Source organism: Galleria mellonella, unplaced genomic scaffold (assembly GCF_026898425.1).
Source record: "Galleria mellonella isolate WM207_F2 unplaced genomic scaffold, CSIRO_AGI_GalMel_v1 utg44, whole genome shotgun sequence".
NCBI lineage: Eukaryota > Metazoa > Arthropoda > Insecta > Lepidoptera > Pyralidae > Galleria > Galleria mellonella.
The window spans coordinates 3,428,118-3,454,477 of NW_026442100.1; the positions used below are offsets into that span (position 1 = coordinate 3,428,118).

Genomic DNA, 26,360 nt, shown 5'->3' on the forward strand with positions numbered 1-26,360 from the left:
TCCATTATCACTTTAAAAAAGAATATTTATTTATTTTTCATTGCACAATAAAATTTATACGAATGGCAAGCTTGATGTCGTATGACATCCTCTATCAGGTAATGATTAGGTAAAAACAGAAAGCGTTTAAGGGCAGTGGTGGCGAACATACCAAAGGGAGACTTTGTACAAAAGTCGATTGCTTGGGTACCTCTGTCCCATTCGTGTTTCAACCGTGAAGCAGTTGTGTTTGCATGGCTGTGTTTCGATTTGAAGGGTGGGATATGGCGTTAATTTACTGGGTACAGAGGAATAACACCTGAGTCCTCAGGAATGGCAACGCATGGGGTGTTGTATCATGGGCGAAATAGTATACTCTGTTATGTCCATGGTACTGCTCATGTCTATAGGCGACGGTTACCACTTTCCATCAGGTGGACCGTCAGCTTGTTTGACATTCTAAGTTGCATAAAAAAAAAGCATTACACATACACATAAAAGTTTCTCTTGTCAGTTGGCTTGTAATAGAAATTAATTTAAAGTTTTTTTTCTTATACATAGGCGCAGCATACTTTGAGATAATAATGATAACACATAAACATGAACTTGATGATCTAGGGATGGGTAGCAGTATCCCTCTTAATATCATCAAAAGCCTAACTGCGGTTGCCAAGCGTGGCAACTACTGGCAAAATCCCACTTAAAGGGGAGGCCTGTCTTCAGCAGTGGACAGTGAACGGTTGATACGATGAAGATGCTAATAACTAAACACTTATATTTTCTTATAGTACATAAAATACATAAACGTCGAGGTTATCTTGCAACGGGTTAACGCCTATAAAGTTGTTATTTTAAATCCTCAAGTAGCTAAAATTGACATAAGAAACATTATCTACAATTATGTGAACAACAACTCTATTAATAAGTAATAATATTATAACATTAATAAAAATAAGCATAAAGTTGTTTTTTTTTTTTATGTAATAATAATCAGAATACTCGTAGCCTATAAATTTATGGCTCACCTAATAGTAAATTGTAACTTTGCCTATAGACGGGAAGAGCAGCATGGAAGTCACAGAGTACTCTGTGGTGGCTATGGCTAAGATGTTATGTAAATTGTTTTTTTTTTTTTTTTAATAAAATACACAGACTACAGATCTCAGCATAAATTGGTTATAATAATCTATCTTCTCATGGCCGTAGCTAGGGGACGGGGCATTGAAGGGCAATGCTCTACCTTAAAAAGCCCAATGAACTACCTTAAAATGTAAGGCCCCAAAAAATTTGACAGATTCGCTTTTTCGAAGTAATTTTTATGGCTTCTGCTCTACCAAAAAGTTTTTTTGCCCTACCTTAAACTTCAGTCTATGACCATGTATCTTCTTGTTTAAATTAGAAATTCTATAAATATTAATTTTTATTCTTGGGATCTTCTTATTTATTTATTTACACTTTTGCACACACTAAAATATGTCTACAGGGCGAACTTAATGCCTGATGACATTAAGTCCGCCAGTCTTACAGTCGTCTACCAGTCAACCGTTACAGTCAACACAGAGAGTAAATGGCGGTGCATTGATTTAAAAAAAAAATGTAAATTAAACAAATACTTTGAGAGATATCAACAATTTATGATAAATAAACATATAGAATAATATACTTATATATAATAATATATTTACAATAAATATACATACATAAATCACATACAATACATGTATAAATAACTATACATAGTACATATTAAATTAATAAATATATAAATTATAACTAATTATATAATAGTCCATATTGAGGCTTTTCTTTGTTGTGATAAATTATTTATATATTTTTGTACATTCATTTATAGTATAGATATTAGGTTATAACAAAAATGTAGACAGGCAGACATGTCCCTTAAAGAGATTTCTTCCAGTCAACCTTGAGAACCAGGGGGAAGGGGATTGTTAGTAATGGAGACTGAGAATCCCATTACTAGCAATATACCCAACCAGGTCGACCTCCTCGCCGTTCCCCCTGCAAACTATCATGGTTAATTCCTGATGGATTCATCATGATGGGCTATCTGGCCTGTTTTTATTCTCATCTATCCCCCTTCACTGGTGCTCCGCCAGCGTATCCCGTTAGCGCAGGCGGAGTTACCATGCCATTTTCACCCATAAAAAAAAACCTTGGTAACATAAAAATTATCCTTCTCTTAATTATCCTTTTGATACACATAGCATAGGTCCTTAATCAACAGACACCTAGTACTTTTTTGTCCTCATCATCATCACAATCGCAGGATTTGATGATGTTTTAAAAGGGGACGCTGGTGCCCATTCTTTGACCATTAAGTTTTCAGTTTTACCGAAAAAATATTGTTGCACAGTGTAAAATTATATTCTGCTATATTTTGTTAACACAAATTGTTATGAAAATGCAGTTATTTTACTGCCACCTTTTAAAGCGAAACACAAACATGCAAGATTCACGATAAAAATAATGATGGGACATAGGTACCCATGTAGACGACATTTTACCCCCTCTGGTAAAGATCGTATGACTATATACAACTACGTTCATTAAGTAGTTTTTTACTTCGAATAATAATACAGTGTTACTAATAACACTTTGATATTGTTCAACAAAATATTCTATGTATGTAAATATACTTTCTAAGTAAAATTATTATGCAAGAAACTGTAATAATATTTCTATCCAAAATTTTATAAGATAGGGCAATGTTATCGTCACATGGTTATCACGACGGATTGTAATATCGGTCAATAACCCGGCATGACGCAGTACTGGACGCAAACATTAGTTGATTTACACAAAAACAGTTTAATATTTAAGAGGCCAGCAGTTAGAGAAATTGCAAAATTATTCTAACCAAGATATGTACGAGGTTTGTCCGGAAAGTACGTATAAAAGTTTTTTAAAAATTTTATTTTACAATTATTCAGGTAAATCAATTTTATCCCCTTCAAAGTACTCCCCCTGTGACATAATGCACTTGTGCCAACGCCGTTTCCACTGTGAGAAGGCTCCTTGAAAGTCCTCTGGTTGTAGGTTTCTCAGCTGCCCCGTCGTAGCTTTTTTTATCTCATTTATGTCCCCCAAATGCCGCCCCCGAAGTACCAATTTGGTTTTTGGGAACAAGAAGAAGTCACACGGGGCCAAATCCGGCGAATAGGGGGGTGTTCGGTCACCGTAATGGAATTTTTACTCAAAAACTCACGGACAACAAGAGAGGTGTGGGCAGGGGCATTGTCGTGGTGAAGAATCCAACGCCCCTCTCGCGCCAATTCTGGACGAACTCGTGCCACACGAGCTTTGAGGCGTCTGAGCACATCGACGTAGAATTTTCCATCAACTGTCTGGCCTGGAGGGACGAATTCTTGATGGACAATCCCCCGAACATCGAAAAAAACAATCAACATTGTCTCGGCCCTCTCTGAATCTTTTTAGCCACTTGTGGACGGTTGGTTCCTTCACAGCATCATCCCCATAAACTGTTCTGAGATCGGCAAAAATTTCACGGCCATTCTTGCCGAGTTTCGAGAGAAACTTGATTACGACGCGCTGCTCTTCAACGGAAGCGGGCTCCATGCCGACGGGGTTTCGTTAAGAGGTAACTTCACAGATGGCGTGACAAGCCAGTTCGCACCGCACGGCGGTCAGACCAGAACTGAAGCATTGTTAGGGACATAAGGAAGGGGTCCTGAGCTTACCTGGCCTCCCCACTCCTCTTTCTCGCATTCCAGAACACTTTTATACGAACTTTCCGGACAGACCTCGTACTGTAACGGGTCATGCAATTGAAAGGATATGCACATACTAATATGTAAACAATACGGTTTTACATATTTGACAAGAATTAGATTAAAACTGGTTTCATCAACATCATCTCAGCCATTATCCGTCCACTGCTAAACATATACGTCCCCCATAGACTGCCATAAAGAACGGTCTTGAACCACCCATATCCACCGACTCCCTGCAATGCATTTGAGGTCGTCACTCCATCTAGTGCGGTATCGTCCTACACTGCGTTTGGAAACTGTTTTGAATTTGATAAAATTAGAATGGAATTGCACTAACATAAATTAATATTCCATCTCATTACCTGTTTGTTAGTGGCATAGTGGTGCATTAGCCCTTTGCCAATATTAAAAGAAAAAAATAGAATAAACGCTACATACTACATTGTTTTTTTTTTTTTGCATTAGATAGAGGTATCTAGTCTCAAATTGAATCAGTACTATTCCTACTAGATAATTGATAGGAGTTCTTAAATACTGTTTGTTGATATAAATATATACATGTTGTACGTAGAACACTCCTAGACCAATACATATGGACATACTTATGAATATTGAAAACTATATGAAATATCTGAATTGTGCGCAGATCGAACCTGCTACCTACCGTCGGAAGGAGAGGCGATTAATTAAACTGCTACTCTATCGAGGCCACCAAAGACGGCAATAATCAATTTTTTTTTAAATCGATTAAAAAGTTAATGCTTCTAAAGTTCTTGTGTAAAAACTGGTACAAAAAATAAATTGAAAATATTATTTCTATAGTATTATTACTTTTACTGACATTATTTATACATTTGGAAATAGACTTGTAAAATACGACAAATAAACAAGTCTTATCTGGTTTACTTACCCTAACGTGTCTAGACTTTCACAAACTTGTGGGGTTACCCCACCCCACAGAATATACGCACGTGGCCTTACTACTATCAAAACAGTATGTTCTAAAATACAGAGGGGGTGATCAGTCAACCAAAACGGTATACAAACGCCCTTCTAGATCGTACATTTTTAAACAGTCCAACTACTCCATTTCTGAGAGGTACACATTATTGGTGAGCAAAAAATATATCTCTTCTAGATTTAAAATAAAAAAAAAATACTTTCCGCATGAACGTCAGATTTAATTATAATTTATAATCTAAGTAACTAATCTAACAACATTTTCCTGATTACTTTTAAAGTGCAAAACTGTATAAGGGTATTTGTTGCCTTCATTTAACAATCAGGCGCTCTGAAATACTAAAGTAGTGTTTTGTAAAGAATTCTAAATAAATAACATAAACAAATGAAAACGGTAAAATACGAATAATAAAATTTTCAAACGTTTCACTTCTTACTATAAATGAATTTCATCGACTTAACATTGCTTTATTCTGATTGCGTTGCTAGGTTACCGAGGTATTATCAATTACTCAACGAATGGATTTTTATGTGAATTCAAGTCGTGAATCATGGGTTCGCCTGCTTAGAACAAATAAATAGGTAAGAAGACTTCTTTTGATGCACTATTGTAAGTTACAACAGAATATTTTGTTGATTCTTATTATTCTTTAAACACCTGAATGTTTTGTTTATGTCACTTTTCAATACAAGGTTAAGTCTACACATTTGTAGCTATTTTCATACATTAAACTGAGGTAATTGACCTGTGACCTAAACAGTAATTGTTCTAATACACGAATATTGTTGATGGTGTAAACAAAATAAGTTCGAACTAGTCATTGAAGAGATCAAATTATTTTTGCTGGCCTATTTGGCTATACCTGCCTAATTGTTTTTTTTTTTTTTTTTTATTCTATAATTAATATTATATTAGTCGTTAACTATTTATTACATTTGACGATTTAAAAGTGCTTGTAAACAAGTCTATGTAAATAAATATATTTTTATTTGAATTTGACTGCGGAACATAGGCCTCCCCTATTTATATCTGCAGGACAGAAAATAAATTGTCCTAAAATATCTACCTATATAATTTCATATTGATAGCGTGATGTACATAAGTACATAGAACTATTATTATATAATCATAGTTATACGTACTTATGTGTAATTTGTTTAAATACTTTATACAGATTGATAAAAAATATTAACAAATAGCAAACTGTTTCTTAGACAAAATATGTCTTGCGTTTATTACAAACTTAAAAACCAGAGAGGTATAAAGCAAAGTACAAAACTGAAATGGTTTCATTCATTCATATTATAATTTTTTATGCTGAACTGTTTATGAAACAAATGGTCTTTGCTTCTATTTCTACATATCCTACTTTTATTATATTCGTTATTGATTTTTGTTTTTTATTTATTAATTTATGCTTCTAGTTACGATTTACAAGGCAGATAATTATAATTTGTAAAAGTGTTAGATTTTAAACAATCATTACGAGTCCTATGATAATAAAATTTAACTTTAACTTTAATTTTGCGTGTTAGGTACATAGAAAGGTTAGTACCGTAAACTAAGGATAGTTCCTTAATCTATGGTTGGGTACGTGAAATTAATAGTATTTCAATGGTACTACCAACTTCACATCAGAATAGAGTGCATAACCTATGATATAAAATAACAAAGCTATTTCAGTCGTAAAAAGTTATGTAGGAAAGAGACGAGATTAAACCTATGTCTATAACGTACAAATCATTAAAATCGGTACAGAATTAGCAAAAATATCATAAGATAAAGAAATGTTGTTAATATAAGAAATGTATTTAATCCAAAATCCGATAAAAATCATCATAACTTCGTAATCACTTCCTTCTATTTACAGTAGTTTGAAATGTAAACTTATCCATAAATATCTAAGTATTACATTATTTATTCGAGTTAAAAAGAGACACGTTCATTCGCCTCGTCGGCAAGTTGGTGTTGTTGAATTATGGGGTAGGTGGTAATTAGATGCTCGGACTGATAGCAGAAATGCGGAATAGGTAGTTTGCTTTTAAAGGCCTATACCCGCCAGTTAGTCCGCCGCATTTCATCGCCAGTCTTCTTAAAATAGTGTACTTTTTGTTAATTTATTTTTAGTAAGTGTTAAACGAGCAAAGTTGAAGTTTGTAGTGCAAATGTCATTTGAATTTAAATCGTCGTATAATTTTTATTTTGAAATTAAAAACCATAAGAGGAAGAGGAAAAAAGTTAATTCTCAGGTCATTTTATGAAATTCTCTTTTATTTATTATAACATATTATTTTTTACATTATTTTGTGTGCTTCAGAAATATAACACCTTGTGTTTAAAAATTATGAATATACATAATCTAATAATTTTCTACTCCATGCCTGTGAGTGAATCCCACTGATGAATTTTCTGCTTACATTGTTTACCATAGACACAGTAAAAAAATATTTCTCAATAATCCCTGTCTTTTAATTTTAATAGGGCTATAAAATTAAAAGCTGAAATTGTATAGAATCATGCTTAAAATAAATCCTTTTAAAAAATATTACTCATATCGACGAAGATGTCGCTTCGTGTAAATTCTTAAAATTATGTTAATTTTATTGCATTTATTTAATTTTAAGTACGCTGCGCTTGCGCTTTCATGTTTTAAGAATTTCAGAAACATGAAATCGTTACATTTTTGACAGCTATTTCCGAAATTGGCAACGTAAATTGAACTTAATAGACCACTTAATGCTATAACAGTTTTAATTTGACTTGTTTAATAAATTAGCTACCTAATATTACCAAGTTTATGTGAATAAGTATCTAACCATCAAATACTTTCAAGGTCGTTCAGACTGCGTGCGTACACGGGCCTTTTCTAAGCCTAAGTTAAATTAGTTTTACCTAACAAGTTACGAGTGTTCGCCATTTTCCAGTTGCCTGCAAGGGAAGGACTGACGACGCCGCGGAGCGCTCGCGCTCCTGTCGGCAGAAGGCCTACAGGTACCCTTCCCCATCAGCGGCTCAAGAAGGAGGTAAATAAATTCCAATATTTCACCTTGCTCATGAAGTCCTTTTTAGGTTTGAATACCAAAGAAATCCTTATGGTGCAACTTTTTTTGTCAATCCGTCTGTCTCATTACCATACCAAAGTTTAAAGAATAGTTTTAGATATCATTGGTCTACCTATATTTCAAACAAAGTATTTTATTGGTTATGGAATAAAATTCTTAATTCAGTTTGTCATATTTGACTGGTTTTATTTGTAGGCATTCCTCAAAGACCTGAACACTATTATATTATCTAGATACTTATATTAGAATACATTATGCTACCAAAAGTACCTACTCAACTCTCTCATCTTGGCTCTTGCCAACATACTTATTTAGGTGCTATTTTTCCCGGGCAGAAGTCTCTGGACAGCCCTCCAGAAATGGATTCGCCAGTAGGAAGTTTGAGCAGCGATTTGCGGAGACAAAATGAAGAACTCCGCGCGCGTCTCGCTGGTGAAGCAGCTGATCATAAGCGCAGGCTTGACGCTTACCGTCGCGCTCAGCAGGGGCAGGCTGCGTTGGTATCGAGGCTTCAGGCGAAGGTAACGAAACAAAAATGAAACTGTACTTTTTTATCCTCACCTATCATCATTTATTAATGCCCTGACAGTCACATCCTGTTAGCGCAAGCAGGGTTATTATAATAAAAAAAGATAGACAAAATATGGATACTTTGAGGCATACACAGACAGATGGACAAACTCTCATTAAAGTATAATATATTACTACTACTCATAAACTTAACGTGCTAGTGAGGAAAAATCTGAGTTTCAGAATATTATTGAACATAATTGATAGGAATCAAAAAACTTTTAGTTCGCCGTCTTTGCTTCGATAGAATATTTTTTTTCGGTTACGATGTCTCTATACTCAGTCTAAGAACAAGGACATTTAATGTCAGATGCTGTGTTATTTTGTCAATGTCATTGTTCTATCAGGCGTCAATCTGACAATAGAAGACTCAAATTTCAAATTCGAATTTGAAAATGTTTTGGCTAACTTGAATGTGAACAAATATTTCACATTTAATAATATATATATATGACTTAAACATTAACTGAATATTTATTAAATTTGCTTTTTTATGCATTTGTAAAAATGTTATACATTACCTACATATATTTGATGAAGACGATATCAAATATAAACTATTACAATTGATTACACTGCATAGGTGCTCCAATACAAACAGCGATGTTCGGAGTTAGAGCACCAGATGCTAGAAACGACTCCGCGTAGCGATGTGTATCGGCAGCCTAGCAAGACTAGCGTCGCGCTCCCGGCGTCGGCCGCTCTGCCCACTTCCTCCAGCTCGGATACCCGTAGGGATGAACGTATCAATGATTTAGAGACAGCTTTGAGGCGGCTTGATGAAGAGAAACGCAAGTAAGTAGTTAAATTTGATAGTTAAATTATTGTGTATTCTTGTATGTATAGTACTATTGAGTAAATGTTACTTTTTGGTACTTAATTCCATGTGTAAGGGACCTAATATTATCTATTATTGTAAAGGAATACCTTTATAGATAATATTTATAAGGCATACATAACAGAAAGTTTACAATTAAACTTAAAAGATATTAACATAAGAATTTTATAATAATCTGGCTCACAACACCACTACCTGTCTGGATATTTTAGTGGGCATGACTTAATACAACCATATCACAGCAAAAATAAATTAATTTTATACTATATGACAGAAAACAAGTTGCTTCACAGTTTATATAGGCAAGACAGACTAATATTGTTAATTTTCTTTAATGTATACATACTATAAACCTTTAAATATTTACAGATGTCAGAAATTAGTGGCCCAGAATAATTTGCTGCGAGACCAACTGGAGGAGTCCCATCAGCTAAATGAAGCTCTTACTGGGGATCTTCAGAAGTTGACGAATGATTGGGAGGCACTACGTGATGAAATGGCCATCAAAGAAGATGAATGGAAAGATGAGGAGCAGGTCTGCAGCATGATGATTTTATATTCAATATCTATAAGTAATAAATGGCATTGTACAATTTTTTTATAACATAATATTTTATTATATGTCACACAGAAGAATTATTTAAAAAATCAGATTGCTATGATACTATAAAATCATAAGAGAAAATATATGCAACATATATTTTCTCTGATATTTTTTACTTGGTATAACACTTTATTTTAAATTAAGTAAATACTTACTATGGTATTTGGAGGTAGGTAATTTATGACTATTACTCCAACTTTTCTTCTTTTTCTAAGGTTCTGTGCCAAAAATCTGGTACTTGATTAAACTTTATAACAGTAACAAACTTTAGTTTGATTTGTTTAGTTATCTCATTTTGAAATTAGAATTAGAGAATTTTGGTAGAAAAGAAATATTAAAAAAGAAATCATTAATTTGTGTAACTGGCTGCAAATATTTTTTTTTATTTAAATAAAGCAAATATCTAAGAAAAACTCAGTTTAAAATATTGTTGCCAATCACGGATCTATGATTTCTTTGAACCAGGGCTGAAACTTAAAAGTGGTACTCTGTCTTGTCAGTGTTTGAAATAAGTTGTTAAAAAGTCACATGCATATAAATAGGTAGCATTATTATATTGATTTTCACACCCCCTAAATGTGCCACCCACAGCAGATACCCCAGTTTGACCTTGATACGGAGCTGATTGTTACTAATGCTACAATTGCAGGCTTTCAATGACTACTATTCAAGCGAACACAGTCGGCTACTAAGCCTTTGGCGTGAGGTAGTTTCTGTGAAGCGCTACTTCTCTGAACTGCAGTCTTCCACTGAACGAGACTTGTACTGTGTGAAGAACGATTTGGATTCATCTGTTCGTGAACTTGTTGGCACATTGACTGGATACTCTATTAACGCATTTGCAGCACAGGGTATGAAGGTGTGTAATTGTACTATGTTTTACATCTATTTTAATTTATATTGAGACTATTGAACCCGCCTGGCCAGATAGACAGAATTTTTTAAAATAATATGTACCCTGTATTACTCACTGATAATGTAGCTTTCAATAGGTAAAAGAGCTTTTAAAATCGGTTATAATAGGTTTTGAGTTTATATTTGTCATTTTTTTTATATTTGTCAATTCCAAAATTATACATTAGTATTTTTTTAAAGAAAATAAAATAAAAATTCTATAGCAAAAAGAACATACACGCTCAGGCACACGCACGTATATATACATAAGCACACTCACACAAAAACATGTAAATTTAGAACTACATATTTTAGTTAATACTTCTAATTGTGCTTCTAATGATTATATGAACGTTTATTTTATTTAACTCATTATATTCTGGTCATAACTAATAAAAATGTATTGTTCGTCCATTATGTGTGCGTAGCCCGACATTCAAAATCCTACGAGTCAGCATGGTGCCATGCATCCCACTCAACCAGTGTCGACCAACGTGGGGCTGGAGGCGCTGCGTGTCGAATTGCGGGACATATCGTCCCAGCGGGACACCGCGGTTGCTGAACTACGCGAGCGGGACGCTCGCATACAGCGGCTGCTTGGGGAGCTACAGGGTCTGGTATGTTGTTTCAATAGTTTGCCTACCTGTACAGACAAAGGAAATTTTGTTATCAGACAAATTATTTTTTGGTAGTATATAATTTAAAGAGTTTTTATTATAATTAAAATTTACATTTTTTATTATCTCTCATTAGACTTAAAAACTTGGGAAAAGTAAATAAAAATTTTGTCTATTCATATTGAGGATTTTGGCTTACTATTTTAATTATATTGTTTATTATTTACAAATAAATTTCATCTCCTAAAGTACTTATTAATTCTGCCATCAACTAACTGGCCTGCATGCTATATTTCAGTTTGAATTCTATTACAATCTTCATTCGTTTGCTATGTACAGTATTATATTTCCTGTGGTTATGGTGACTGCTTCACCACGTCCATTGTATAAAAAACCTTATGTAAATGACATAAGACTGTGTTTAGGAGGAGCGATGCGACGCGGCGGAGACGATGTGCTCAGAAGCTAATGTAATGCGATCCGCATTAGAAGAGGTTGCACGCGCGCTCATACAAGACTCGGAGGCTGATGTTACGCCTGTGCACTTGCATCTCGCTGACAGGTATACCTTAAATTATCTACTTTTATATGTTTTGCCCACTATATCGGATCATTATAAAGGACATAGCTGGTTCGGTCTCTCGAAAAAAAGGTCGAGGTTAATTTATGGGTTTATCTGGTATACTCCAGCGTATGTCAATGCCATTTCATTTTCATACATTAAAAATAATGTACTCACGCTATGATGATTTATTTATTTATTTATTTAAGGACAACCAACAAGGCACACATTTATATCGACTTTAAATACATGATAATGTGGTTACATTATAAAATGCTCCTTTAATTATTCAATATATTTAACTGTCCACTGTTGAGCATAGGCCTCCCCCTTTGTGGGTTTTGCCAGTAGTTGCCACGCTTGGTGGGCTGGCAACCGCAATTAGGCTTTGGTGATAATTTAAGAGGAACACTGCTGCTCATCCCTTGACCATGAAGTTCTCTTTGTCTCCTCTTACGGCACTCACGGAAAGGAAGGGGTGGCCTATTTTATGTCAGGATCACACGGCACAGTTTGCAGGAAAGGCAATGCATAATAAGACTCCATTTATTTGGGAGGCTGTGTTTAGCAGTGGACAATTAACTGCTGATTTAATACTTTTTTGTTTTTAACAATTTAGAATGGGAAATAAGCTGACGGCCCACCTGATGGAAAGTGGTAACAGTCGCCTATAGACATGAGCAGTACCATGCACATAACAGAGTATACTGTTTCGCCCATGATACCCCCCATGCGTTGCCGTTCCTGAGGACTTAGGTATTATTCCTCTGTACCCAGTAAATTCACGCCATATCCCACCCTTCAAACCGAAACACAGCCATGCAAACACAACAACACACACGAATGGGACAGAGGTACCTAAGTAAACGACTTCTGTAAGTCGTGTTCTGTAAGTCTCCATCTGGTAAAAATGTAATTGCATATTTTTGCCCCCTTTTGTATTGTGATTATATAATCTTGTAAGAATAAATAATCAGGTAGAACCGACAGTCCAGTAGACCTAATTATTATTGAATTATATTAATAAATAGTGCGCCAACTGCCTACAGTTTTAGACATAATTCAGCCAGAGCATTCGTTCATTATTAATTTTATACATTTATGACAACTCTGAGACCTGAGAGCATTAAAAATACTGTTATTATTTTAGTGGCATTACCGCATTCTCAAAGAAAGGTACATGAGAGAGAGAGAGAAAGATAAAGTGGGAGAAAGACAAAGAGATCAATTCTACCCACTTTATTGATGACTTGTATTATGATATTTGATTTTCCATGTAGATCGCCGAAACGCAGCGTGCCCCAGTCTGCGAATGCCACTGCGTTTGCGGAGAGCACAATATCGGCAGTGCAAGCAGCCTTACACAAGTACCAGATACAAATACATGAGTTGCAGGTGATTTTTTTTATTACGATTTTTTTTATGAACATTTATACCAAAGTTTGCACATGAATGAATTGTTGATTAAAAAAAAAAATAGATTTATTGATTATTTAAAACTTTAGTCTTAAAATAATTTGTATATAAATCTACCACAAAATTTTTAAGATAAATAATAGCATAGTAAATATCAAAGGGCTTAAAAGAAAAATTATCAATTTTTATTTTATTCATATAAGTGTTATATTTTTTAGGTGAAACTGCAAAATACAAGAGAGCAACTGATGTCAAGTAGAAAACATTGTGAATCGGCTGACTCCACCGTTGCCTCTTTAGAAGGAAAAGTTCAGGATCTTGAAGGTAGGATTTATTTTTTACTGCACAATAAGATTTTGTTTGACTCTTCGACCCCAGATTACCTCTGAGAGAAATTCTCCCGTTTCGTGTTGTAACCCGTGCCCTTCTGATAAGTGATCTATAAACATAATGGTATTGTTAATAGGTAAATTAGATCAAGCCAATGCAGACCTCAGCCAGTTGTTGCAAGAGAAGGAGTCCATGCAAAAGAGCCTGGAAGCACTCAGGATAGACAAGAACAATCTAGAACGGAACAGAGTCGAAATAAATGCAATGGTAATTGCCTAATTTTAAATTTATAATTAATTAATGTATTTATAATCAGAGATCTGGCCTTCTACAAGTTTTTTATTTTTAATGGATGACAATGGAATGGTCACCCCGCCTGCGTTATCAATATATATGGGCGAGGAACCAGTGAGGGATGATTGGTGAGGATAAACAAAAGTAAGAAATATTGTGCTCACGATTATAATATCTGATTAGAATAGTCAAAGGTGTTGAGAGACTGTTCGTGTATGCATACTTTTTGCCGAGCATGCATTAAGAAAAAGAAGTCAAAGTAAACTTTATCAATAAAGTTAACGCTGCATTAAGAAAAAGAAGTCAAAGTAAACTTTATAAATAAAGTTAACGGCTACCTAAAAAGTAAGCGTTAAGTCTGTTTAAATTGCATTTAATTAAAGTGCAAAATCTCGTAAAAATATCACTGAATCCATTTTAAATGGTGGTGGTATTAAAAGATCTAGCATTGCTTTATTTGTTGTGTAAGCATATGGGTACTATAAGCTATTTTAATTCATTAATAAATTTAATTTAATTTAACTAAGTATTATAAGTACCTTTGGTTAAATAAATAAAATTTATTATTATTTATTTCTCAAGGTCGAATCACTAACGTCAGACTATGAGAAACTGCAGAAGATCAACTCTCGCCTCGAGAAGACGATAGAGGCGCTAGAGAATGAGAAGAGAGCATTGAACTCCGAGGTTGACCAACTACACAGAGACGCGTCAGCTAGGGAATCAGTTCTTAGGTAATATTTAATTACAAAACAACGATTGACAGTGAAATGTTTCTTAGATACATTAGATTGATAATATTTTCATGTAGAATGTAAAATTATGTCTACGAAATTGTGTTTCGTAACAAGCAAAAATGTAAAAGTGACCTTAAAAATATATTACTTATTGTTATTACTCTTTAGTATTTATTTTATTTACAAGTATAGAACTTATTTATTTATTTAAGGACAGCCAACAAAGCATACATTTATATCAAATATAAATACATGATAATATGCTTACATTATAAAATGCTACCTTAATCAAAGGTGTGTTGAACTTGTTGAATGTAGCTCTTTATATTATGTATTGCTCCTAAGTAATAAATATAGTATTCTATTCTCTATGATAATAAGATTCAAATTCAACGGCGCAGGGCAGAAGAGGAGCGTTCGGCCCGTTTCCGCTCCGAGTTGGTTACGGTGCGCGAGGAGTTGAACAAAACTGCTCTCTGCCGAGACCTGCTCGACCAGCAGAAGCTCGAGGCTGATGCTATCATATCACAAATGGAGAAGAATAGAAGTAAGCAAATATTGTTTCTGTGCATATTTATTTCTGTATTCATAAGTACCATCGATTGGTGTTTTATAGATATACAATAATATTTTTTAGCATAGTGGTTCTAAACCTCAAAGAGGAACTTAATTTTCAAATAAATATATAACCAGAGGGAGACTTTGTACTAAAGTCGATTGCTTGGGTACCTCTGTCCCATTCGTGTTTCTACCGTGAAGCAGTTGTGTTTGCATGGCTGTGTTTCGGTTTGAAGGGTGGGATATGGCGTGAATTTACTGGGTACGGAGGAATAACATCTGAGTCCTCAGGAATGGCAACGCATGGGGGGTATCATGGGCGAAACAGTATACTCTTTTATGTCCATGGTACTGCTCACGTCTATAGGCAACGGTTACCACTTTCCATCAGGTGGGCCGTCAGCTTGTTTGCCATTCTAAGTTGTATAAAAAAAAAATGCGACATTTTGCTCATGTACCTAAAGAGAAAAAGAGGAAGAGAAATAGAGAATAATTACAGAAAATAATTAGGTGTATTTATTAAATTAATTTTTAATTCTATTTTTAAATAGTTTATTGAAACCTAATTTGAAAAATGTAATTTTTATCTATATAATATTCATGTCAATAAACGACAGTTCCTATTATTTATCATATGGACGATTAGTTTGTTTGACATTATGTTGTAATAAACAATAATAAAAATATTGTCTAATCATAAGGTGAGCTGGAGCTAGAGTTGGAACGCAATATAATCGAGAGGGGCGACCTGCAGGACCTCGTGGAGAAGCTGGAGGCGGCTGTCAGGAATCTGGAAGGCGACAAGAAGAAATTGCAGGATGAAGTTAAACATGTTTGTAGTATTCAAATTAATGTAATTATAGTATGACTTGATTTCAAATGTTAGTGATATTTTTTTACCAATTTGTAATATTACGATTGTTTATTTTTCATTGTGTTTTATTTTTTACAAACTTTGCATGTATTCAATTCTATTAATAATTTTTTGTTCTAATTTAAACAAAATTTTGAAGTAACTATTGAACTGTTGAATAGTTTATCTTCGGTCCAACAAATCTATTTTGCATAATAGCTAAGGATAAGTAAGCTGAAGTGGCAATGGGCTGGTCACATAGCTCGAAGAACCAATAACCGATGGGGAAGAAAGGTTTTTGAAATGAATTGAATGGAGTGACGACCTCAAATGCATTGCAGAAAGTCAATGGATGCAAGTGGCTCAGGACCGTTCCTTATAGCGGTCTATCAGAAAGGCTTCAGCAGTGAACAAATAATGGATGAGATGATGATGATGATGATAGCCAAAATCGTAAAATTTCTGTATTTATTTATTGGTTAAAAATTACCAACCTATTATTTATGATTCCCTAATGTACAATACATTAAATATTAATTTTTATTAACTATTTTATTTTAAAAAATATTGGCCACAGATCATATTGATCTGTGGCCAATATTTTTTATTATCTTCTTCTATACGCGAATATTTTAAATCCAACAGTTGGAAGACGAGAAATCATCGCTCTCGAATCAGTCGACTGAACAGCTTGGCGATCTGAACTCGCTAAGGAAAGAGTTGTTAGCGGCCGAACAGAACAGGATGGAGTTGGAGGCTGACAAAGTGTCGCTGTACGAGAAGATCAAGTTCCTTGAGAGCGAGAGGGAAAAAGTGGAGTTGGAGTTGCGACAGGTTATAAGGTATGTTGCGACATACGCTTTATGTAACACAGAGAGTTTATATAAAAGTCGTCTGCATAGGTACCTGTATCTCTGGTATATGTTTTTTTTATGCAACTCTGGTAGCAAATAAGCATACGGCTCGTCTGATGGTAAACGGGAATATTACAGCCTATGGACACCTGTAACACTGTAAGGGATGTGACAAGCGTATTGCCTATCCTTAAGAACCTTAATACGCTCTTTTTGAAGAACCCTATGTTGTAGTGTCTAGGGTAAGCTTTGGCAGGAAAATCATTCCACAACCTGAGTATTCACAGGAGGAAATTCCTTTGTTTTGTGCGTGACCATTGTGGTTCTAAGGTATGAGGATGGAATCCCTGCCGAGTGCGAGCAAAATGATGTACCGCAACGCATGCCGTTAAGTCACGGCATAGAATGGGCCACCTTTCTTTCTTGTGAGTGTTGTAACAGTAAGGGACTTGGCTAAGAAAACTTTATGGTAAATGGATAGGCAGCAGCGTCCCTCTTAAAACATCATCAGTTGTTGCCAACCCGCCTGCCAAGCGTGGCAACTACTGGCAAAATTCCCCTTTATGGGAGATGCCTATATCCAACAGTGGACAGTTAATGGCAGATATGACGATGACGAATAACATGAGTATTAATATGGCAGGGAACGCGGCGAGCTGAGTTCGCAACTGACCGCAATGGTTCGCAAGAAGGACACGCTGAACGAGGAGATGATACGGCTCCAGCAGCGACTGGAGCAGGCCAATGAGACCATTGGTCGCATCAACCGAGCGTTGGAAGACCACGTTAAGGACGGCGAGGAGAAACAGGTAAGTGTAGTTGATGTGTCGTCTCTTGCAAACTTGATCGTAGATCTGAACTACATTAGTGTTTTTTTTTCTTTTTTATACAACTTATGTGAATGTGAATGTGAATGTGAAAGGGACTCCATTTTCCGCACTTAGCCTCTCATTTGGGCCATTGTGCGTATGAGTCGTGGCTAGTGCAGCCAACCTAGCTCCGTCCAGAAGCGCAGAAGCTTCCTGGGTTCTTCACAGGCCTCACGGAGCGACCTTACCGTTCCGAGGATTTCTAAACGTTGATGGGCCACAGCCTCACATTCCAGGATAACGTGAGCTGCCGTTTCTTCGGCGTTGAAACAGCCTCTTTTATACAACTTAGAATGGCAAACAAGCTGACGGCCCACCTAATGGAAAGTGGTAACCGTTGCCTATAGACATGAGCAGTACCATGGACATAACAGACTATACTGTTTCGCCCATGATACCCCCCATGCGTTGCCATTCCTGAGGACTCAGGTGTTATTCCTCTGTACCCAGTAAAGAAACAGCCATGCAAACACAACTGCTTCACGGTTGAAACACGAATGGGACAGAGGTACCCAAACAATCGACTTTTGTATAAAGTCTCCCTCTGGTAACAGTAATTTGAATTCTTCTCACATAAATTATTATTGCTATCAAAATGCCCTACACAGTTGTCTGTATGTAAAAGTTTCAAGTTACTCAGCGGGCTATAGAGAAGGCTATGCATGGAGTCTCTTTGCGTGATAGAATCCGAAACGTGGATATCCGCAAAAGAACCAAAGTAACCGACATAGCCCGAAGGATAAGCAAGCTGAAATGGCAATGGACTGGTCACATAGCTCGAAGAACTGACAACCAATAGGGAAGAAAGGTTCTCGAATGTCAATCCCATACGAGCAAAAGGAGTATAGGACGCTTCCACTAAATGGAGTGACGACGACAAATGCATTACAGAGAATCAGTAGATGTAGGTGGCATCTACTAACTCTCTGTAATGCATTTGAGGTCGTTATGGCGGTGTTTGTGGTAACCCTATTTTCAGCAATGGACAGTTAATTGCTGATATGATGATGCTATTAAAACCACAACCACTCTGTCAAGTGTGTAAGAGACTAAGTAACTAAGAGAGAGATCCCCCTCTAAAATAGGCAACCGATCTGTGCCCAATAGTGTTAATGGGTTTTTATGATTATTACACCGTTACAGATCCTCATAGATAGCTTGGAGAAAGATAAGCAGCATCTGCAAGAACAGCTGGCAGGCGTGAGGTCTGAGAAGGACGCGCTGGAAGCGGTACTGTTCGATACGGCCAACATGCTGGAAGACGCGGATAGCAAGAGAAATAAGTTGGAGCATGAGCTGCAGGAGATGCTCGTGCAGCAAGAGAACTATAAAGGTATTATTTTAGAGATGAAGATGAAATGGTAACCCTGCCTGCGTTAATGGTATAAGCTGGAAGGGCACTAGTAAGGGAATTTTTAATGCAACTTAGAATGGCAAACTAACGGCCCACCTGATGGAAAGTGGTAACCGTCGCCTATAGACATGAGCAGTACCGTGGATATAACAGAGTATATTGTTTTGCCCATGATATCCCCCATATGTTGCCATTATTGAGGACTCAGGTGTTATTCCTCTGTGCCCTTCAAATTCACTGCCATATCCCACCTTTCAAACCGAAACATAGCCATGCATCACAACTGCTTCATCGTAGAAATACGAATGGAACAGAGGTGCTCAAGCAAACGACTTTTGTACAAAGTCTCCCTCTGGATGATAGGTGAGGATTCATCCTCAGTTTAGTAGTTGTATCGAAATAGGGAAGGATTTGTTCTGTTATTTATTTCTGTTCTTATTCAGTCAGGCTGATTTCCACGCTTTTACTCTCGGAAACCGTCATGTTTTATTCCTAATCAATTCCTTACGATGAGCCACCTAACTTGACTTCGTCCTCACTTATCATCCGTCACTGGTATCCCGCCATCACATATTATTGGCACAAGCAAGTTACTATTCCATTTTCATTTCATAAAAAGCAAACATTCATATTTTTCAAAATTTATTGTAGAATAAATAATGTACATAGACAGTCCAAAATATAATAACTTTAATCAATATTTAGGTCAAATTTCCCGGCTGACAAAAGACTTGGAGAATTCTGAGAAGAAGTTACGAGATACTCGGAACAGCATGCAGCAGCAATCGGGCAAGAAGGAGGCAGAGTACCAGCAGATCATCGCCAACATCAACCGGACCACCACAGAGAATATCACTAAGCTGAAAGAGGAAAAGGTCGGTGGACTAGCATTATTCGCTGTCGGTTAAGAAAATTAGTGGGTTATCGGTATTCAATCATGCTAACAAAATCGACCATGTATTTATTACAAAGGTAGAAGGAATTTTTCTTTTCTTAGCACCTTTTCGTATATGGGACCTATTGGTTTGTCAATTTAACATTTAATTTAGAATTAATATCCTGCATGACATATTCATATTTAATTTAATCTTTTGTGATCCCTATTTTTACCATAAACAATTATATATAATCAAACAACCTAAAGTAGTGACATAGGAAATTATTAACACTAGATTAATATTCACAGGAACAACTACGTCAGTCTCTCGAGCACAAACTGAACCAGACAATAGCGACGCTGACAAGCGAGAAAGAAGCATCGGAGGCGGTCGCGAGGGAGAGAGAAAAGAAGCTATTGACGTCCCGCGATCAACTCATATTGCAACACGATGAGGCAATGCTCAGAGCAGAGAATGATAAACAGCAGGCTTTGATTATGGGTATTATTAATTTTTTTTTGTTATTGTCTAAATGCGGTTTTACATCAAAAATATTATTTATCCGGCTCGGAGGGTTTAAAATAAAGAAATATTCACGTAAAGATAGATGGTGATATTTATGAGAGATTTAAGTGAAAAATAACACAGATGTAAAAAATGTAGAAAAGTAAGACGAGGTAAACTTTGATGTATACTGTATTAAGACGATCTTCAACAATCCTCTCCCCCAATACCAAGGAGTTGTTCCCCGTCAGCCCACCAGGAGCAGCAGGCGTTAGTGGAGCGTCTGGAAGAGTCCCGACGGGCGTTAGAGTCCGAGCAGGCCAAGCTAGAGCGCTGCCGCCGCGAGGGGGCCGCCCGCGCCGACCAGGACCGCGGACACATCGCGCACCTCAAGGACGACCTCGCCGCGCTTAAGACCAGGCTCGAAGAGGCCAAGTACGTCACATACTATCTACAGTTATATTTGTTATACTTTTCTTACAAATTAATTTAGAACCGGTTCCTCTTAAAAGATTGTGCTAAAATTTTTATATCTTTAGTTCTGATAACAGTACATTATGTTATTCTAGGTACTGTGATATTTATAAAATGGCCACCGTCACAAGATGGTGGATTGTGTAAATTTTGTCAATCTTATTAATATGAGTATGAAATAAAAGTGCTTGAAAAAAAGTAGGTAACGATAAAGTTAAGAGCATTATTTAAAAATGGCCGCAGTCAAAGATGACTGCTAAAATATTTATATATATTCATTATTTTTAATAAGTAAGAGGAATAAGAAATAAAAATGTTTATTAACTCAGACATGATAGTTTATTCTAATCATTTTATTTCATGATGGACGATGCTTCTTGACCGTTTTCGGTCACCACGACCGCTTTGACTTGGTTATTATTGATTGATTATTTGCACAGTGGGCTGTTGTAGGCGTTGGTGTGCTCGGATGTGACTTACATAGTCGATCTTTTTAATAAAGGTTTTTGCACATAACATACATACAAGTGCACCATTGCTGATGTAATTATTAGTACATTACTGCAGCGGCCAGCAACTGAGGAATTGATGAACGAACGTGTAAATGTGGGCCGAGGCGTAGCCGAGGCACAAATACGTGAGACCATCAATGCCTAGTTGTGGCCAAGGCTTGTATAGTACTTTTCTCAAACAATGCGCGGAAATCAAAAACACAATTTAACTTTTTAAATTCAATGACGAATAACGAACAATAATTTTTCACGCGCCATCATGTTCCTTTGTTTTGTTTTTTTCAATAAACAGCTTTCTGTTTGCTAGCCAGTTCAAAATTTAAATAAAACCTTTTATTAGTCACCTCCTTGGTAGCCATGTTTCGAAGTAAAAGGTCATTCTATTTTTAAATTACAGGACAGATATGAGTTTACATAGTAATTTATCTGACCGGAAAACACGACAGATATGGATTTTCATACAACTTTTGCCGGCCGCTGCCCGCATGTATCTGGCTAGTACGGCAATTTTGATTTATCTCGAAGAAGATTGTCAAAATAATGCTCATATTTCCAAGCATGTTTGAGAAAAATATATTGCTACTGGTGGTCGAGCTTTTATTTAGTCTCTCTGTGTCCAGTTCAGAAATCGAGAAATTTCAAAATTTTGATTATAATAAGACCTTTCTATATCTTGTATATCAACAAGTGTAATCTTAGGTATTAAATATCCCAACCCTCCCTCGTTTCGCAGGGCGACAGCAGAGGACGAGTGCACGCGGTACGAGAATCGCATCAAGGAGTTACACCTGGAGAAGGAGGCGTGCAACCGCGAGTGCAGCGAGGTGCGCGCGCAGCTCGCGCTCACCGAGGACAAGTACGACAGTGCGTACGCGCAGCTGCAGGACACCATGCGCAAGCTCAAGGAGTGTACGTTGTCTGTCTACTGCTACATCTATTAATTTATCCATTGACGCCATTATTTTAAATACGGACAGGGCTGGGGCGAGCAACATCAACAATTTGATGTTTAGCCAGACATCATGGTCAGCTGTAGAGGACATGGCTTCGGCGCTTACTTTTTTTATGCAACTTAGAATGGCAAACAAGCTAATGGCCCATCTGATGGAAAGTGATAACCGTCGCCTATAGACGTGAACAGTACCATGGACATAACAGAGTGTACTGTTGTGCCCATGATATCTCCTATGCGTTGCAATTCCTGAGGACTCAGGTGTTATTTCTCTGTACCCTGTAAATTCGCTGCCATATCCCACCCTTCAAACCGAAACACAGCTATGCAGATACAACTGCTTTATGGTTGAAGCACGAATGGGACAGAGGTACCCAAGCAATCGACTTTTGTACAAAGTCTCCTTCTGGTTTATAATAGTAATATAGATTTAGATTAAAAATGTACTGAAGTGCTTAAAGTGAAATGACCGTGTCCCACACGCGTTCAGTGGAGAACGAAGCGGATAGCCTCCGTAAGGAGCTGACGGATGTTCGGCGGCAGCTGACGGCGTGCTGCGCCGAGCGCGACAAGTACAGCGCCAGCTGCCGCGACCTGCGCGACCACGTCAAGCGCGCCGAGCACGAGCGGCGGGATGCCGCCAGGGCTCGCGACGACGCCTACCACAAGATCGCAGGTATCCTCCCCGCTGACCGTCGTATACCACTGAGGTGGCAAACTAGCATACGGTCCACCTGATGGTAAGCGGTTACCGTAGCCGTTCATAACGCCTGTAATACTAGGAATATTACGCGCGCGTTGCCGACCCTGAAGAAACATTTTTAATGGATGGTAATGGAATGGTAACCCCGCTTGTGCTAACGGTATGCACTGGCGGGCCACTAGTGAGGGATGATAGGTGAGGATACCAGTAATGGGATCTAGCAACCCTCTTGCTTGCATCTATCATCTTTCACCTTCCAAGACATCTGCGCCATAGATATATAGGCGAGGTCACCACTCTATTTTCACCCATTAAAAAAAAGAAAAGCCTTCTAATAAATGGTTGCCAAGTAATAAATAAATGTATAATTTTTCAATAGAAAACAAGATTTTTTTTTGTTTCTATAAGATCCAAATGCTCAAGATGATCAAGACTAATAATATACATTTACAATATTCGAACTATACAGGCCTCGAGGAGACCCGTACATCGCTGGAATTGGAAATATCGCGCGTGCAGTCGCTACTGAAGGAGGCGGAGTCGGGCGGCGAACATGTATCGCGCGAGTTGCGTGCTACAGACGGACAGCTCAAGCGGGAACGGGCCGCGCTCGCGCAGGCACAGCACGACATCAAGGAGCTGCAGTCCAGGTTAGTAGTCCAATTAAGGATCTGCATATTTCATGTAATCCTTCCCAGCTGGTACCGCCTGCTTTGAAAATATCAATGTTAACCGTAAATAGCTCACTCTTACTCAACATGGAACAGTTTTTTCTTTTTTTTTAAACGATTAGTCTTTAATAATTCACTCGTGGATTCATCATCGTCATAATAGCTTATTACCAGTAGCTGGCCCTTTGGAATTTGGGTTATTCGTTTTGAAAAGGATCAACATCAACTATCAACTAACAATCAACTAACCGCCATTAGTTTAGTCCTACTGCACAAGGATCGATTTCATGTCTTTAATAATGCAGTTGATCCTTCGGAGTTCGGATTATCTTTAGAGAATAGTGAATAAGCACATGGCTTTCCCAATTGTAAGTAATTGTCGCAGCTCATAGATACGCGCAACATCAGAAGAATCGTTGCATTATGCTGGCCTTTTAAAAGGTATTAGTTCTGTTTTTTAAAGGCTTTTATATATAATACTACTTCATTTATAGTAGGCTTACTTAAAGTGTATATTTGGCTGTAGGTTACAGAACGAGAGCGAGGAACGAGAGCGAATGTCTCAAGAGGCGGCGACTGCACGGCGACATGGTGCTGAGCTGGAGGCACTGCTGGCCGCTGCCCGCGCGGACCTCGCCGCCGCACGGCAGCGGGGCGCCGATCTGGAGGAGGCCTGTCGCGCGCGCGACCAGGTACTGTTGTGGGGGAAGGGTACTCCCGTAGTAGTAGGCTCACAGGAGCGAGATAGGTGGCAGCGACCAGGTATTGTTCTTGGGAGCGACAAGGGTGGCGGAGGCCAGGTATCGCAGACGGGGGGAGCTAGCAGACGGAGACCTTACTTAACAATTAATAGTGCGTCACTCGTGATACTGAGAATTAGAAGAAGAGTAGAAAATTGATGTTGAAGGTTTTTTTTTATACAACTTAGAATGGCAAACAAGCTAACGGCCCACCTGATGGAAAGTGGTAACCGTCGCCTATAGACATGAGTAGTACTATGGACATAACAGACTATACTGTTTCGCCCATGATACCCCCCATGCGTTGCCATTCCTGAGGACTCAGGTGTTATTTCTCTGTACCCAGTAAATCCCTTCAAACCGAAACACAGCCATGCAAACACAACTGCTTCACGGTTGAAACACGAATGGGACAGAGGTATCCAAGCAATCGACTTTTGTACAAAGTCTCCCTCTGGTAAAGGTGTGTTGTAAAAGGTTTATTTAGTTTTTTATGTATATGATTTTTTTTTTAACCTTACAAGTATTTCTTTTATAGAATTCAATAGTTGTCACGTCATTTTTTTTTCAGGAACTAGTGTTACGTCTCGAAGATTGCCGCTCCAAGGAACGCCGTCTCGAAGAGCTCAAGCATAATTTGGAAGTTTGTTTGGCCGATGCTACTCAACAGATACAAGAACTCAAGGTAATATTAATGTCATTAATCAGCCAGTAAGAAGTATATTTATGACATAGGAATGTGATTTTTTTCACGAGTCATAACGAATGGTAGTTACAAATGTGCTAATGGTAGAGGAATTAAACAAAACTTTATTAAGTAACCAAAAAAAAAATACTGTTGTATTAGCTGTTTACACTACAGCTAATACATTGCGCCGATTCTCGGTCGCCGATCATTTGCGATGATTCACCAACATATCAAATAAACAACATGTTACTTTTGGTCATACTTCGCGGAAGATTGATCATTAAGTTGATAAGACGCTGCAGTATACTAGCGTTCAATATTATCTATTCGGCCGTCGGCGGATAATCGGCAACAGCTGGGGTTGCCAACGTTTATCACTACATAATGCTTTTTATTGTTGAATAACAATAAAGTATACAAAATACTGGTTTCAAATGATGTCTTATAGTATTAAGCATTGTGAAATATCAAAATGTTTAATACTATAAGAGTTAGACATCTACACAATTTTTTTAAATTTAGTCAGAGGGCGTTCAGTGCAAATTAATTTAGTAAAAAAATGAGCTCCTCATTTATTTTAATTTTAGCTATATTCGTTGTGAGGCATCACGAAGTTTTTAAAAGAGACTGTAAATTAATAAGTTGCGCGAGAAACTCTAAAAAAAATACGTATTTAAAACATTAAATAAATAAATTACTGTTAATTTTTTTAAAATAATATTTAATGTTTTTCTCAGACTAAAAAAGTACTTATTTCTTGTAAAAAAAAATTGACAACCCTAGCGCATTGCATGATAACATCAGCGCACTGCATATCCCCTTATGTGATACGCTACGTTTACACGTGGATGTTTGTCCGCTGAACGTGCGGCTTGCGTTGTGCCGCGTGGCCCTGCGCAGGCGCGGCTGGGCGGGTGCGAGGGCCGCGGCCGCGCGCTGGAGGCGTCGCTGGGCCAGTGCGAGGCGGCGCGGCGCGACGCGGAGGCCAAGCTGTCGTCGGTGGCGCACGCGTTACGCCGCGTGTGCGGCGTGCAGCCCGACGGCAGCGTGCAGCCCGCCGCACGCCGCCGCCTCGCCAGCCCCGCCCGCAGATACAGCCCGCATAGAGGTCACACCGATCAACTTTTGTTTGCA

The 26,360-nt window shown here is 37.4% G+C and overlaps 1 protein-coding gene across 1 annotated transcript in view; it reads left to right on the top strand.

The window, feature by feature from the left end:
* LOC113509792 (rootletin) overlaps positions 1–26,360 on the top strand; it is a 98,772-nt gene that overhangs the window by 39,258 nt on the left and 33,154 nt on the right. Inside the window, exons 2-26 of the mRNA XM_052898547.1 lie at positions 7,617–7,715; positions 8,090–8,275; positions 8,908–9,119; positions 9,532–9,697; positions 10,416–10,625; positions 11,089–11,277; positions 11,703–11,839; positions 13,120–13,234; positions 13,474–13,579; positions 13,722–13,852; positions 14,462–14,613; positions 15,018–15,163; positions 15,876–16,006; positions 16,673–16,869; positions 17,525–17,690; positions 18,894–19,083; positions 19,810–19,979; positions 20,291–20,483; positions 20,738–20,921; positions 22,206–22,381; positions 22,915–23,100; positions 23,597–23,777; positions 24,325–24,490; positions 25,110–25,223; positions 26,127–26,334. Coding sequence (XP_052754507.1) covers positions 7,617–7,715; positions 8,090–8,275; positions 8,908–9,119; positions 9,532–9,697; positions 10,416–10,625; positions 11,089–11,277; positions 11,703–11,839; positions 13,120–13,234; positions 13,474–13,579; positions 13,722–13,852; positions 14,462–14,613; positions 15,018–15,163; positions 15,876–16,006; positions 16,673–16,869; positions 17,525–17,690; positions 18,894–19,083; positions 19,810–19,979; positions 20,291–20,483; positions 20,738–20,921; positions 22,206–22,381; positions 22,915–23,100; positions 23,597–23,777; positions 24,325–24,490; positions 25,110–25,223; positions 26,127–26,334 — 4,111 coding nt within the window. The remainder of the gene's footprint in view (positions 1–7,616; positions 7,716–8,089; positions 8,276–8,907; positions 9,120–9,531; positions 9,698–10,415; positions 10,626–11,088; positions 11,278–11,702; positions 11,840–13,119; positions 13,235–13,473; positions 13,580–13,721; positions 13,853–14,461; positions 14,614–15,017; positions 15,164–15,875; positions 16,007–16,672; positions 16,870–17,524; positions 17,691–18,893; positions 19,084–19,809; positions 19,980–20,290; positions 20,484–20,737; positions 20,922–22,205; positions 22,382–22,914; positions 23,101–23,596; positions 23,778–24,324; positions 24,491–25,109; positions 25,224–26,126; positions 26,335–26,360) is intronic.